At 36.6% G+C, this 15,055-nt stretch overlaps 1 protein-coding gene across 5 annotated transcripts in view; it reads right to left on the minus strand.

Moving 5' to 3' along the window:
• Positions 1-620: 620 nt before the first annotated feature.
• The window catches only part of LOC149541818 (uncharacterized), a 61,814-nt gene continuing 47,379 nt past the window's right edge, over positions 621-15,055 (minus strand). For 3 of the 5 annotated variants that reach the window (XM_089796885.1, XM_089796886.1, XM_089796887.1), the window contains exons 6-7: positions 1,193-1,466; positions 621-1,107 (exon numbers count right to left, since the gene is read on the minus strand). In XM_089796885.1, coding sequence (XP_089653011.1) covers positions 910-1,107; positions 1,193-1,466 — 472 coding nt within the window. In that variant the 3' untranslated portion in view covers positions 621-909. The remainder of the gene's footprint in view (positions 1,108-1,192; positions 1,467-15,055) is intronic. The other 2 variants (XM_089796888.1, XM_089796889.1) reach the window with 1 other exon arrangement.

A 15,055-nucleotide genomic window follows, 5' to 3' on the forward strand; every position in this document is an offset into this window, starting at 1 on the left:
TAAAAGATCATTCACATCAGTCTCTTATTTACAAGCCTTTTTGGTATTTTACGGATGTTAATTTACTGCCAAAAATAAAAGCCGGCTCATTTAGTTAGGAATAGACGACTTTTCATTCACCCCAACCCCCTACTATGGTCTCTGCCTGGAAAAGGCAATGACAACCCAGCTGCGTGATCAGTCACCACATACCTACAATAGTAAATATTCCTACGATATTTTAATAAAACAATAAAAAATATAAATATGACCGAAAATAGATTGACTGAAATGTTCATGAAACTATTGTTTGGGGAACTGTGTGAAGGAAAAATGTTTTTAGATTTTTTCCTCGAGCAATTATGGCAGACGAGTGATTCGAGGCATGTGAATGTGCCATGCTAGGTATGTCTGTGTAGGGATGAGTTGGTGCACCACTCCCAGGTGTTCAGAAACCAAAAATAAATGGTAAGGAATTGGCCCTAGCATTCAGAATAGATACAAGTGGAACTGGATAAGTTTTCATTAGAACGGACCAATAAACATTAACTACAGAGCCTATCATTTAAATGCATCAAACGATAAGAGAATACTTCCAAAAGGTGAGCTACTTCCTCAATCTTAAGGCAGTGCATTAAACATAAACAGAAACCCATAATAGGGATGTGGCGCTTTAATTAAATGCTTATAAATTATGGACACCTCTGTTCACAGAGATAAGAAACACAAGGAATGGTATATAGCAATGAACTCTCCACTGATATTAAAAACAATTACGTCTCACTCACATATTGCGCTGCTATTTTCCTTCTTTCAAAAAAATATTGAAGAAACAGGCACAATAGACATAAAACTTCATATTTTTACAGCACAACAATGCTCTTTAGTAGAGCCATACAAAAAAGAAAAAGAGGAGCAGAACTTCGACATTCATGCAAAAAAACAAAACTTGATGACCAGTGCTAAGCAGAGCTGTAGAAAAAATGAACTAAAAACTGGTATTGTCCAATTATTGCTGTGAGCCTTTATTTGAGACTGCATATTGTGACCAACAAAAAAACCTGATTCCAAGCCAGCAAGAACAATGACAATCCATTTGAAAACTTCCATTGAGATGAGCAAGAGGAACTGCCAAATCAAAAATAAAACGATTAGTTTTTGTTTATACCAAACAGAGTTAACATTAGACTATGTACGTCAAGTGTATGCATACCGAAGCAGGAATGAAGATGAATAGAGAGTAACCATATAAACACCAAAGCTGCACTAAGCTTGACGGAATGCCCAAGAATTGGTTTAAAAAGTAGAATCCCACTGGTACGAGGCCTATATATGCATAGAATATGGCTGCAGCCAAGCTCACATAATTGATATTATAAAACCATTCTGTATCAGTGGTGCTTGGCTCAAAAGATAAATAGGATGCACAATTTCCAAGAACAGCTGCCAAGAAGACTAGAGTTGTAGAGATCCATATAGGTCCATACCTACATCAATTTTAATAAGTCATGCACTCGAATATGACCCTCCATCGCTTCTCTCATATGCACAGGTATAAATATAATTTGCAAATGTTAGCCCCACTATGTCATGTAATGTATGTAATCTTCAGTGAAATGAATATAATCTATACTAAAGAGACATATTGCATGCAAAATTATTAATAATGAAGTGCAATGAGCATTAGTAACTACAGTGATACAAGTGAATTTTTGCTGCAGTTCCCATGTTCAAGATTGATTTTATGGTAAAATAAAGCAATCATTAAGAATAGTCCATTTCACTACAGAATTTGCTATCACTATCCAATGAAGACAAATGTAACATATAAATAAAGTGCAGAATGTCAAGATCTGCTATGTTACAGTTGCTCGAGTGTAACCCCCTGTAACTTACTGCTTATATTATGCATAGCATTGTAAAAGGCTAAAGAACTAAGTATATGTCATGTTACAGAATCCGTCCAGCTACACTTGTGTAACCAACATTTACCAGAAATATGGTGGAGTAAAAGCCACCAAAGGAAGAGTGTTCACCTTGTTTAGGATGTCACTCCCATAAAAATCAAGAAAATGCAAGAAAATAAAGGCAGATGTGAAAATATGATGATGTTTGCTAATAAGAGACAAACAACTCTACTTTTTCCTTAGATATATAGAACTACTGATACTGTCAATAAAGCTTGTTGAAAACAACCTACAAAGAAAGAGATGAAATACAAAACATTGAGCCAAGACAGTTGGCTAGAGACCTCAAGGAAACAAACAGAATCTCAATGAAGCAGATAAGATCATAATAGATATAAAGCGAAATAAAAATAATTAGTGGTTTCCACTGAGGATGAAAATGGCATGGAAATGGCATGATAAAAGGTAAAGTTACCGCACCAGATTAGTGCTCTCAAATTATAAATAAGTTATTTAACTAGGTAAAAGATTGATTACAAGATTTTCTATCGATTGTATCAAAGATGGTTATTAGATTGTTGATTGATTTTTTTTAATTTGGCTATTAGATTGTTGATTGATTGTATAAAAGATTGGCTATTAGATTGTTGACTAATTATAATCAAGAGAATAACTTGGCCAAAGAATAGGATGCAGCAGTTGCAACTCTACATGGACAAAAAGGAATGTAAATCTAAAGGACCATGAAGGCCTGAATCTTCAAGATCCGAGACATTATCAAAATATACATGTTGAAAAATATAATTTTCTGGTAGTGAACTTTGCCAAAAATCATCCCATGTTGAAAATTCTTGGACAAATTAGGTCCCTTCAGCTTCACCAAATCAATTGGCATCAGTGACATGTCCCTAGGAGGGAGGAAAGAATATAGTTCCTCATTATCATTCACATAATGGTTGTTTCGTGTCTCCTATCTGAGAGTAGGAATATGATTCTATGACAAGATTTTGCATTCTTTGATCAGCCATCCCTCTTTGGTATCTGGGGAAAACAATTCCGTAATTTAAAATTTACATCATCTTTGTGCTCTATTAGATTCCCTTTTACCTGATTTTCTTCTTAACATTCTTCACCCTTTGTATATACACTTCCAATTGTCTGATTCCATTTGCATATTGCTTTAACACCATTTCCTTCAAACTCATTGAGAATTTCTGACTTTTCAGTACCTTTATTGTGGCTAATTATAACTGGATATTCTGTACTTCTCTCTACACCTATACAGATAAAACAAAAAAAGTCTCTCACTCAAGATAATGGCATACAAAGTTTTTGCCAAGTTACAATTCTAGAACTATTTTTGAACTATATCAAAACATGACCAATCATTTGATCCAAGAGTAAGTGCCAAAACATTCAATCAACACTCCCTCTTAGTTAGGGAGGAATCCTGTAATGTCCCCATTTTTGTCAGCATTGGAGTTTTAGAGATTAGCCTATTATTGTGATCCTCGTAAACTAATTATTGTGGATAGAGAGTCTTCTGAGGTAGTGGCTTCGCTTGGGAGGGTGTTGTCTTCTCCACAATTCAGTAAGCTACAAATTGGTCTTCGTTTGGCTCAGATTGGACTTCATTTGGGCTTAGTTTTGTGTACTTACTATTTGTGATAAGTTGGGTGTTGGTTGAGATGGACCCTTTCTATTTTTGAAAAGTTCATTTGGTCATATGGAGAAATAATAAAAATGACTTCTAATTCAAACGGCATATTTAAATGATGAGTATTTTGGGAGTTATTATATTTTTAGTGGCCAAATTATTATTAATTTATTAAATGGCTTATTATAAAGTCATAATTTAACTTTATAATTTCATTTAAGTTGAGAGTTGAGTTATCATTGGAAAAAGCCATTTTTTAATTAGTTAAGCTAAGTCAAGTGAAAGAATCTAATGGAAGCTTGTAATAAATTTTCTGTGGTGAAGCTTCTTGAATGAAGTTACATTTTGGCAACAAAAAGAGCATATGGAGATTATAAATACAAACCCATTTGTTAAAAAAGGCACGCTTGAATATTTATTTGTTTTTGTTGCCTTTGTGACTTTTTTAGAGTTCTGATTTTTGTGCCCTTGCTGAAGTATAAGGGTCTGAATTATGAGTTGTTTCATTGAATCTATAGCTGAAGTATTGTAGATTCAAATCTGAGATTTTGTTCTGAGTTGCTTGGTAATTCGCAATTGAGGTATTGTGAATTAGTTCTTAAAATTTATTTTGAATCACTACTGAAGTATAATGATTGTTATATGATGCATTGGTTGAAGCTTCTCTATTGAGCCTGTAGGAATTGGGCTTAGTTCTTATTTTGATCGGCGCTTACATCAAAGATGGTCAAATTGATTTTGTGATTCAATTTTCAATGTTATGGATGGTGACAGGAGGTTTGGTATTCATTATACCCGCAACGGGCGTACTTCTCTGCCTTGGGATGGAGAATCTGAGATATGGGACATTGTGGAACAGTTGGATGTGCTAGTCAATGAGCTGAATCAAAATCACAAAAGGTTGACCCAACTGATTTCGAATCCGAGATTTTAGCAAAGCGTGATATCACTTTTTCGAAGAGCGAAATGTGATGATATAGTTGCAGCTACAAATGTGCGGGACATTTCTTATGAGACATCTCATGAGTTAGGCACAATTGTGGTGGAACGTGATGAGAATTCATGTCGGGTTGAGTCAGATGATGCAATTGTTGGCATGAGTTCCCAGGATCATGTATTTGACAACAATGCAACTATAGTGAGAGTAGTAGAATGCGAGGATACTGTCATATCAACAACCACTTATGTGTCGATTGAGCCATCTAGCAAGGAGTTTAGCAGTATCAATGGTTGTAGATGTGTTCCCTAATGATAGTACACATCAATGATGATGAGTGAGTGGTGTCGAGGCAGAGTCATGTTATAGTTCAGATCAGCACAGTGGTGAGGTTCACTTCGTGGACAATCCTATATTTGACATGGATGCAACATTGTCTTATGACAATACGTTGTTTGAGGTTGATGTTCATCACTCACCTGAGTGTAGTTGGACTCAATTTTCACCATTTGCATATCCAGTTCAATTTTCTATTGTGGTAGTTGGTGATGTTCCTTCGTCCACATATTTTGACGTGACTACATCTATTATTGATACAATTGGCATGAGTGCATATGGTTCTCTAGTAGCTACGTCTTTTAAAGAAATTGTTGGTGTTGATCAGGATTCCAGTACAATATAAATTATGTGGGTGGAAACAGGGAAGAAGAGGATGCATAGACCTCCTATGAAGTTGCCTTCTGGTGACATTCTAACTTCTACATCATCAGCACAAGTTTTAGGTGCTATGCTGCAAGACATGTGGTTGCAAATGATGATGTTGGTTTGCAGTTAATTTAGTGTTGACAGGGATGTCAAGCACTTCTTCATTTGGGATCTAGGTGGAGGTTGGAATTCACTGTATTGCCAGATTGCTTGAGGACAAGCAATCTTAGGGAGGGAGGACTATAATGTCCCCATTTTTTCCAATATTGGAGCTTCAAGGATTAACCTTTTATTGTGATCCTCGTAGGCTAATTATTATGGATAGAGGGTCTTCTGAGGCAATGGCTTGGCTTGGGAGGGTCTGGTCTTCTCCACAATTCAATAAGCTACAGGTTGGTCTTCGTTTGGCTCATATTGAACTTCGTTTGGGCTTAGTTTTGTGTACTTACTATTTGTGGCAAGTTGGGTGTTGATTGAGATGGATCATTTTTATTTTTGGAAAGTACATTTGGTCACATAAAGAAATAATAGGTATGACCTATTTCAAACAGCATATTTAAATGATGAGTATTTTGGAAGTTACTATATTTTTAGTGGCCAAATTATTATTAATTTATTAAATGGCTTATTATAAAGTTATAATTTAACTTTATAATTTCACTTAGGTTGAGAGTTATCATTGGAAAGCGCTATTTATTAATTAGTTAAGCCAAGTGAAAGAATCTAATGGAAGCTTCTAATTAATGTCGTGTGGTGAAGCTTCTTGAGTAAGTTACATTTTGTCAACTAAAAGGGCATATGAAGCTTATAAATACAAGCGCATTTGTTAAGAAAAGCACACTTGAATATTTATTTGTTTTTGTTGCCTTTGTGGCTTTTTCTGAGTTCTGATTTTTGTGCGCTTGCTGAAGTATAAGGGTCTGAATTCTGAGTTGTTCCATTGGATCTATAGTTGAAGTATTGTAGATTCAAATTTGAGATTTTATTCTAAGTTGCTTGGTAATTCATAGCTGAGGTATTGTGAATTAGTTCTTAAGAGTTATTTTGAATCACTGCTAAAGTATAGTGATTGTTCTATGTTGCATTGGTTGAAGCTCTCTACTATTTTACATTTTATCTGAGAAGTCGTTTTATGCTAAGGAATTTGTTTGATTTGGAAGAGAATTCATTGACTGCTGTAAATGTTGGAAGACCTATGATTAATTTTGGTTAGTCATTGTGCATGCTAAAGGGCTGTTGATATTCCTCAAGGCAGCGGTTTGACATTTTGAGGACTGCATTTATCCTTGGAAGGCCTGTGATATATATTATAGGGGCTGTTGTAGATTCACAGTGGACTGCAAATTAAAAGTCAAAGCCAATCTATATTTCCAGGTTCTTGGCATTTTAATATATTATTGTTGCTACTGTATGTTTGAAACATTGTTGGTAATGAATTAAAAAAGGAACAAATCCTTCCAAAATTATATTATTATTGTCTTTCAAAATTATATAATTGCACAATTCGTAGGGCAGAATTGTGAATTAATGTTAGCATTCATACAAACTTCTTAGTATTAAATTGATCCGAAATTGTAAGTGCCCAATTACATTCTCTAGTGTGATTTCAAAAATTAGATTATCAAATTTGTAACAATAACAATAAAAACTGCCAAATGTTTGACAGAATGTTAGGTTGTTGATTAGCAAAGGTAAATTGATGATTGGTAAGGATAAACCCTGTTGGGGTTATTACAAATCCTTCTTATCATGTACAAGTTACATCACCTAATTGTGATGATTGACCACAATGGCTACATCTACATGTGAAAGATATCACCTCTTGTTAACCATTATGACTTATCCATGGATGTCACTTTCACGTGATATCCACCATTATGGCTATCAATAAATATCACTTCGCATGATATCCACCATTATGGCTTTAGATATCACTTTATGTGATATCTACCATTATGGCTATCAATAAATATCACTATCCACCATTATGGCTTTAGATATCACTTCACGTGATATCCACCATTATGGATGTCAATAAATATCACCTCACATTATATCCACCATTATGGCTTATAGATATCTCCATAGTAATATCCACCAATATGGCTTATCCATAGATGTTCCTTCCTAAGATGTCTACCATTATGGCTATCCATAGATATCACCTCATGTGATATTTGCCATTATAGCTTATAGATATCTCCACAAGTAATATCAATCATATGGCCTTCCATAAATATGTCAGACATCATTTTGATGATAAGATGTACAAGTGTCCATCATTGTGAGATCGTCACCTTACAATGATATTCATCATGGCTCATCTAGAGGGTGAACACACAAGTACAAGAAAGTTGCCACGGATTCTCTCACGTGGTGTTGTTGTGGCATCAAATATATGACATCCCCCATGAACCATATCAAAAGGTTGATCCTCCATGGTTGCTCCCAAAGGGTGGAACAAGGGCTTTCACCTTGAGTTGCACCTCGAACTTCTGCCTCATTGAGAACTCATCAACAAGGGATTACACCTCGAGCTTTCTCTATCATGGAGAAGAGCTCATTAAGCAGATATCAGTTTTTTTTAACTCCTCATCCAAGGTTGCTTCTAATGAAATATCAAGCTTCTCTCTCACAAAGAAGAATGCATTACAAGGGATTGCACCTCAAACTTTCTCCCTCATGGAGAAGAGTCGTAATATCCTGATCTTGGATATTTGTTGATTTCTCTTTAAAATAGAATAACCAAAACTAAAACCTTGCAAATGTGTTCCACACAAACGAATACAGTACAATAGCCGACAAATGTTTAACAAGATTCTTCTTAATAATAATATTCAACTCAGAAATAGGCAAATGGAATACAATATGATGTTTAAACCAAAAAATTCTTTACCCATTAATAACCAGTTCCTTTCAAAATAATATTCAGAATTCCAAGCATAGGCAGATATAATACGAACAACAATAAGAAACCAGTATTTTTCCAAATAAATCCGTCCGCCTCAGAATGATATTAAAAATTCAAGCATATGAAAATGCATTACAAATCAGTAGGATAAAACCAATAGTTCTCGAACACTCCTAAACACATTATTGCATTATACAACAGCAATACAATAACTAGTACAAAACCCCAATCCTAAATACAGATTTAACAATCAGATTGGAACGCTAAGATAAGAAATTGTAAGTGCTACTGAAACACCTGAAATGATGTTCTCCGAGACAATGGGTTTGCGTCCACTGTCTGCTAGCATGAGGGGCTACGTCCTCCAACTAGCTGAAAGCTGAAGCTTTCCAAGACTCTCACAAGAGAGGAAACTGAACTGAATAATAAAATCAGGCATACCAACAATGAACTTCCTCTTTTAATACACAATCCTAAGACTATTCAGCTCCTCTCTAGTTTTCGTCTTACTCCCTTGTGGCTTTTCAATTTCCCTAAGGCATTTTTTCTTGTTCCTCCTTGCCCCTTTGTTCTTTATATAACATTAAATCAACCTTTATAATATTTTGAGCCTATGTCTCAAAGTCAATTTAATATTGCATAAAATAAGACTTCAATATTTCTAATGTTCCAAAAGGGAACATTATAAATCTCCCCTCCTCAAAATTGCTTGTCCTCAAGCAATTAGTACCAGGATCCCATACAAGTCTGTAGGCAGCCCTGAAATCCAAACTGAAAACAATTTCGATTATACTACGAAGCCAAATGTCTCTCTGCAATCTATCTCTCAACAACCGGATCCCTAGATCCCATATAATTCTTTGAAAAAACTCAACACCTGTACCTGTAAACCGATCAACACTGATCAACACCAAGTCCACAATAAAATCTTCGTCCAACCATAGATACAATTTGCCAACACCTGGATCCCAAACTCTATTACGTTGCCTCGTTGCTATGATGAGATAGAAATATATCCAGGGTCCATGTATAATCCAGTAGAATGTGAAGACCTGACCTAAGCAGATGATGTAAGAAATGAAATGCTCAAACGCTGAAACTATCATTCCATGGACATCAAAATTCATACTGTCGGCATAAGCTTGGAGATTTCTCAAACGCATAGATGCTATGAGTGTGAAAGATGCTGAAAATCTATCCATAAACCTCAAAAAAAAACTCCACCGAGAACTATTCAGAGGCTGATGAAAAAAATTCACCCAACTCCTAAATGGAATGAAATCAAAAAATATGTTGGGACTGATCAAATGATAAAGAACGAAAGTTGATTCATCATTCCCCTATTGAGATCCGGATTCACTGCTAGAATCTGAGCCAGGATCCCAAAGTTTGAAATCAAACTCTTCCTCTTCATGGCAAACAAGAGATGATCCTTCATTTAACACAAAAAGAGGATTGTCAGACTTCCAATTGGCAACAACTTCAAACAAAGGGTTGTCAACAAGCTGAAAGTGTTCTGAAGTTTTGCTACTTAACCGTTTGGGGCAGCTATCCAAGTCATACATCTGCTGAATGCTCTCGAGTTCGTCAATGACTTCCTAGAAGAACTCCTGCCTCATCCTATTCTTATGTTCTCGAGAGTGTTCCATGAGCTTGATTTGTTTTTCTGCTCCCAGTAAAGATAATTGAGTTTCACTTAGTGCCTCCCAAACATTCTTAAGCGTCCTACTGAGATCCTCAATCTCATCCCTTTCCTTATTTGACTATGCTGCATAAATCTCGGCCACCTTAAGAATATAATCCCTGTCGGACAGCAAATATAAGTAATCTAATTTCATAGTCTCTAGGGCTGTTTTGACTTTCCGTAACTTGGCCACATGCCAGTCACTTTCCCCTTCCCTTGGGACCTTCCTATAGAGCTGTTCAACCAACTCGTGGGTACTATCAAATTGCACCAAAGATGCCACAACCATGTCTTCACTAACCTTTAGTTGATTCTGTACGGCATCTATTTCATTATCTTCCTGCTAAAACTGTTCATTGTTATGCAGTGACATCTTAGGTTGTTCCTCTAAATTCATGTTCTGAGTATCATGAGTATATGGTTTATGATACCAAGGTCCCAAACTGCTACTACCTTGTGTGCAATCTGTTTCATTATTCTTCTTGACAAAGCTCACCTCCAAGTCACCAAGGAAGAAACTTGTACCTCGCGTAACATCTACTATGTGATTGCGAGAAGGCTGCCCATCTCTGGTAGTTGTCTGCTCTTCTATTTTACGATCATCCAAAAGATAATTCTGGTCTACCGAAATTTCTTCATACACCCCTATGTGTTGTTCGCTTGCAAAAAGATCCTGAGCCAACTCCAGATACTTTCGTTTTGCCACATCAGTCATATTTAGCTGCTCGAGATAAAAATCCATATAATCCCTAAATGATAGATCATTCTGAATTCAGTTAGGGAGTCTTTGATAATCCTTGTAAATATTGAGTATTTCAGTTTTTATAATGGAATCTGAATTCCGGACTGACTGCTATTGTGGCCTCATAGAAGCTTTCTTGATATTATCCAAATCCTGTATTTTCTGAAATAATAATTACTCAATACTTTCTTTCTCTTCCGAGTCAGTTTACCAGGCCTCCAATATTACTTGTTATCCTCTGTAATGCCTTCACTTAGATTACTTTTTCCACCTGTATCGAGCACTTCTTTAGTTGGGTAATGAAAACATGAATGTGGGAATTTGTGACTGAGCAATAATATCTTCAAGCTCAGCTTCTATAAGTTGTAGCTTTCAGAAACTGTCTCCTCGAGAAATAATCAGCTCTTCAATAGTTATCTAACCTTTTGTTGGTTTTTCAAGTCTTTACCAATCTGCAATCAATAACTTTTGTCCACTGGGTATGTACACTGAATGTGTTGATGATACACCAATTTGTCACCAAATCCTTGAGGATAATACCACTCTATGTTGAGAACCTGTTTGTTAGAATGTAATGAAATTTTGGGATTGAAGCTTTATCTCTATCCGTTTGATATGTCCCAAATACTTTATTCCACCATGTGTTGTCCTGGATGGAGTTGCTTTATCATTAAATCCTTGATTTCTTATTGTTGAACCTGACGTGCAATATTTTCACGAATAGTGCCATTCTACAGTTTTTATATCTTTTCCAAAATATGGCAATGGTAATATGCAGATTTTTGAATATGCGAATAGATAACTGATACTAAAGAGCAGCGATGGGTCTTCTAAGTAATGACGACAAGAGGTGCACGCAGGAGAGAATTCCTATGTCTTCCGTGGAGGATAGGTCTACTGGTGTAGTTTGTCGACACCCATGTAATGACTTGGAGCTCCCAAAATTCTCTGCGGCCTCCCACAACTTCCCGCACCCTGCTACTGTCTTAACACACCCACAATGTAGGGCCTATTACCTACGGTAGGTTAGCATCAACACATCAGACGAACTCCATTTCCTCCCGCATAAAGCTATATCACAATCAGCTTCCTCTTTGCGGTGAGAAGGGAAGACCCCCAATAGCTTGAATACCTTGCCGTTGTCCAATCTAATTTGTGATGCTCACCCTATTGTTGGGCCCCTTACGGAAATACTGATTAATGGTTGAACTTTCTCTAAAGTGCAATCATACTCACTCTCGCAGTTATCAACATTTCATAAACCGTCACTACTTGTTGAGGAACTTACTTCTTGCAAACGGATTCCGAATAGCAATGACGTCCCACCCGATTGCCGTCACCGACGCTCAATTCAAAAATCTAAACGGAACAGATAGGACACCTGTAATCTTTGTTACCCAGTACAACAGCCAAGCAATGCTTCATGATAGGTGGCCTCAAGCTGACTTTTCGCAATAGACGGCTCTCTGAAATCCGGCGATGCCTAAGATGTAATGGCTGAAGTTCTTCCAACCCTCAAAAGATGTGATACAAAAAATGATCATACACTTTCCCTCTTACATGTGCCTTTTGTTCTTCCCAATATTTTCAAACAAGAGAACAACTACGTAACTGTGAAGGAATGAACATACAGACCTAGTCTCTAATTTGGAGGATGGCGACAATTGAAGAGAAAAAGTTTGTTCTAGGTGTAACCTGCTTGTTTATCCCCTTTGTAATTGTCGAACGACTTCTGACAGTATCTGGGGATTTCAAAAGATTTAGGCCCGACACCTATCCATTGTTAAATGAGCCTGTACATAACGTCTTTCCCAAGGAACCACTCGTCACCGTGAATGCATATCTTCTTCCATTCCAAGAACAACAATGATTTCCAGGGATACCTTACTGTTGTGGGCTTTGTCGTAATTACAAACGACTATCAATATGCTCCAATAGTGATGAAGAATGCACTTCCCAAAGATAAACCTTTCACGGAAAGGCAGAAATCGTTATATTTTCCTCCACAATTGGAAGGTAATCCGATGCACTACCCTGTCGATTCAGAAGGCTAGTCTCGATTTTGCTGAGTTCTTGCCAATGAATATGCTCTTTGGTTGCTTGTCTCCACTCCACGTTGCTGGAAAACTATTGCTGAAGATGTCCCGTCCTGATGCTACCGTGAGAGGGGGGAATTATTTACGTGACTTCGTCTTGGGCAGTTTTCCTGTTTGCCAGCAGTAATCAGTCACAACTCCCAACGACTTGTAGCTGCGACTTCCATTGCTCTTGTGGCTGTTGTTATTTCCAACTAGACCTGCACACCTGGAACAACTCACGTGATTCCGCAAGAAATATTAATGACAATACAATCTTTCTCGGCCCAACCTCTCAACTAATTCATTATTATTGGAAACATCTTCTGGAAATGCACATACAGATGTATCTTTTGGTTTGCCATATAAGTCTAGCCTATTGGTGTAGATGGAGGTGGTCGTCCACTGTCTAAAGACTCCCGATATGAGGAACTTCACTCACAATGTTGAGTGTTTTCATCCGTTATTCACCTTGGATACCCAAGAAGGCTTGATGAACAACATTGAATGTTTTCCTCCCCACAATTCAACATGATGTATAAACTCTACTACTTGCCTCAAACCCAATATTATGCGATTCTATAACTTATGCTCTAGCACATGACAGGAGAAAAGTTTGCCGCTACCAATATTTGATGACCAACATTCAAATACAACTACATCTGACATAACTAGTATGTTACAAGTTTACCACGACTCACAAAGGAACCAACAATACGTCATACCCAAGTTGAAAGCTAAGATTTAAGCAATGAAGTCTTCATGCCCCTATGTGTAGCTTAATTCCTATTAATTTTACATTCAATAAATTGAGGCTTCCCAGATGGCGGTAGACATTCCTATAAGCCTACAACTACATCTTTTGGAAATACCATAACAAGTTATAGCCATTCAATACTCCATTTCACCAACAATCTACAAAATCACCACTGAACCGGCTCATAGTAATGTAAGAGAGAATGTAAAAGACAAACTCTATCCCCAATCCGTAAATTAATGACTCTACAGGCCGTCAGGATACACTTGCTCTAATACCACTATAATTACCCGATCCTGGATATTTGCTGATTTCTCTTTAAAATAGAATAACCAGAACTAAAACCTTGCAGATGTGTTCCACACAAATGAATACAGTACAATAGCCGACAGATGTTTAACAAGCTTCTTCTTAATAATAATACTCAACTCAAAAATAGGCAAATGGAATACAATATGATGTTTAAACCAAAAAAAATTTCACCCATTAATAACCAGTTCCTTTCAGAATAATATTCAGAATTCCAAGCATAGGCAGATATAATACGAACAACAATAAGAAAACAGTATTTTCCCAAATAAATTCGTCTGCCTCAGAATGATATTAAAGATTCAAGCATATGAAAATGTATTACAAATCAGTAGAATAAAACCAATAGTCCTCCAACACTCCTAAACACGTTATTGCATTATACAACAACAATACAATAACCAGTACAAAACCTCAATCGCAAATACAGATTTAACAGTCAGATTGGAATGCTAAGATAAGAACTTGTAAGTGCTACTGAAACACCTGAAATGATGTTCCCCGGGACAATGGGTTTGTGTCCACTGTCTACTAGCATGAGGGGCTACGTCCTCCAACTAGCTAAAAGCTGAAGCTTTTTGAGACTCTCACAAGAGAGGAAATTGAACTGAATAATAAAATCGAGCATACTAACAATGAACTTCTTTCCTCTTTTAATACACAATCCTGAAACTATTCGGCTCCTCTCTGGTTTTCCTCTTATTCCCTTGTGGCTTTTCAACTTCCCTAAGGCATTTCGTCTTGTTCCTCCTTGCCCCTTTGTTCTTTATATAATATTAAATTGACCTTTATAATATTTTGAGCCTATGTCTCGAAGTCAATTTAATATTGCAAAAAAAAAGATTTCAATATTTCTAATGTTCCAAAAGGGAACATTACAAGAGTTCATTAAGCAGATATCAACTTTTTTTAACTCCTTGTCCAAGGTTGCTTCTGATGAAATATCAAGCTCCCTCTAATATCAACCTTTTGGCCTCCTTGTCCAAGGTTATCTATGATGAAATGTCAGACTCCTTTTGAATCTAATATCAACCTTCTAACTTCCTTGTCAAAGGATGTCTTTGATGGATTGGCAGGCTCCTTCTGAATGTTAATTCTTCTTCCTTGAAGAAACTAATCTAGATCTATGCTACCAACTCAACCTCATGGCAACAAGTCGTGTCTTTATTATTCAACAAGAAAACTTTCACACAAGATGCATCAAGCTCTTCTCTTGAATGCTCCTGAATCCAACAAGTATCCATGAATATCACAACCAAGATACCGCATTAAAGCCTTCTAGCCTATGTTTGCATGAATGCTATTGATATTCCTATGGGGAGTACCCTAGCAATGCTCGAGAGGTAATATAGTGATCATATGTTGCATTCATGGCAGTGTTTGTCATTGATG

The sequence above is a fragment of the Cupressus sempervirens genome, chromosome 8 (genome assembly GCF_028749045.1).
Source record: "Cupressus sempervirens isolate cs-2001-9-10 chromosome 8, ASM2874904v1, whole genome shotgun sequence".
Lineage (NCBI taxonomy): Eukaryota > Viridiplantae > Streptophyta > Pinopsida > Cupressales > Cupressaceae > Cupressus > Cupressus sempervirens.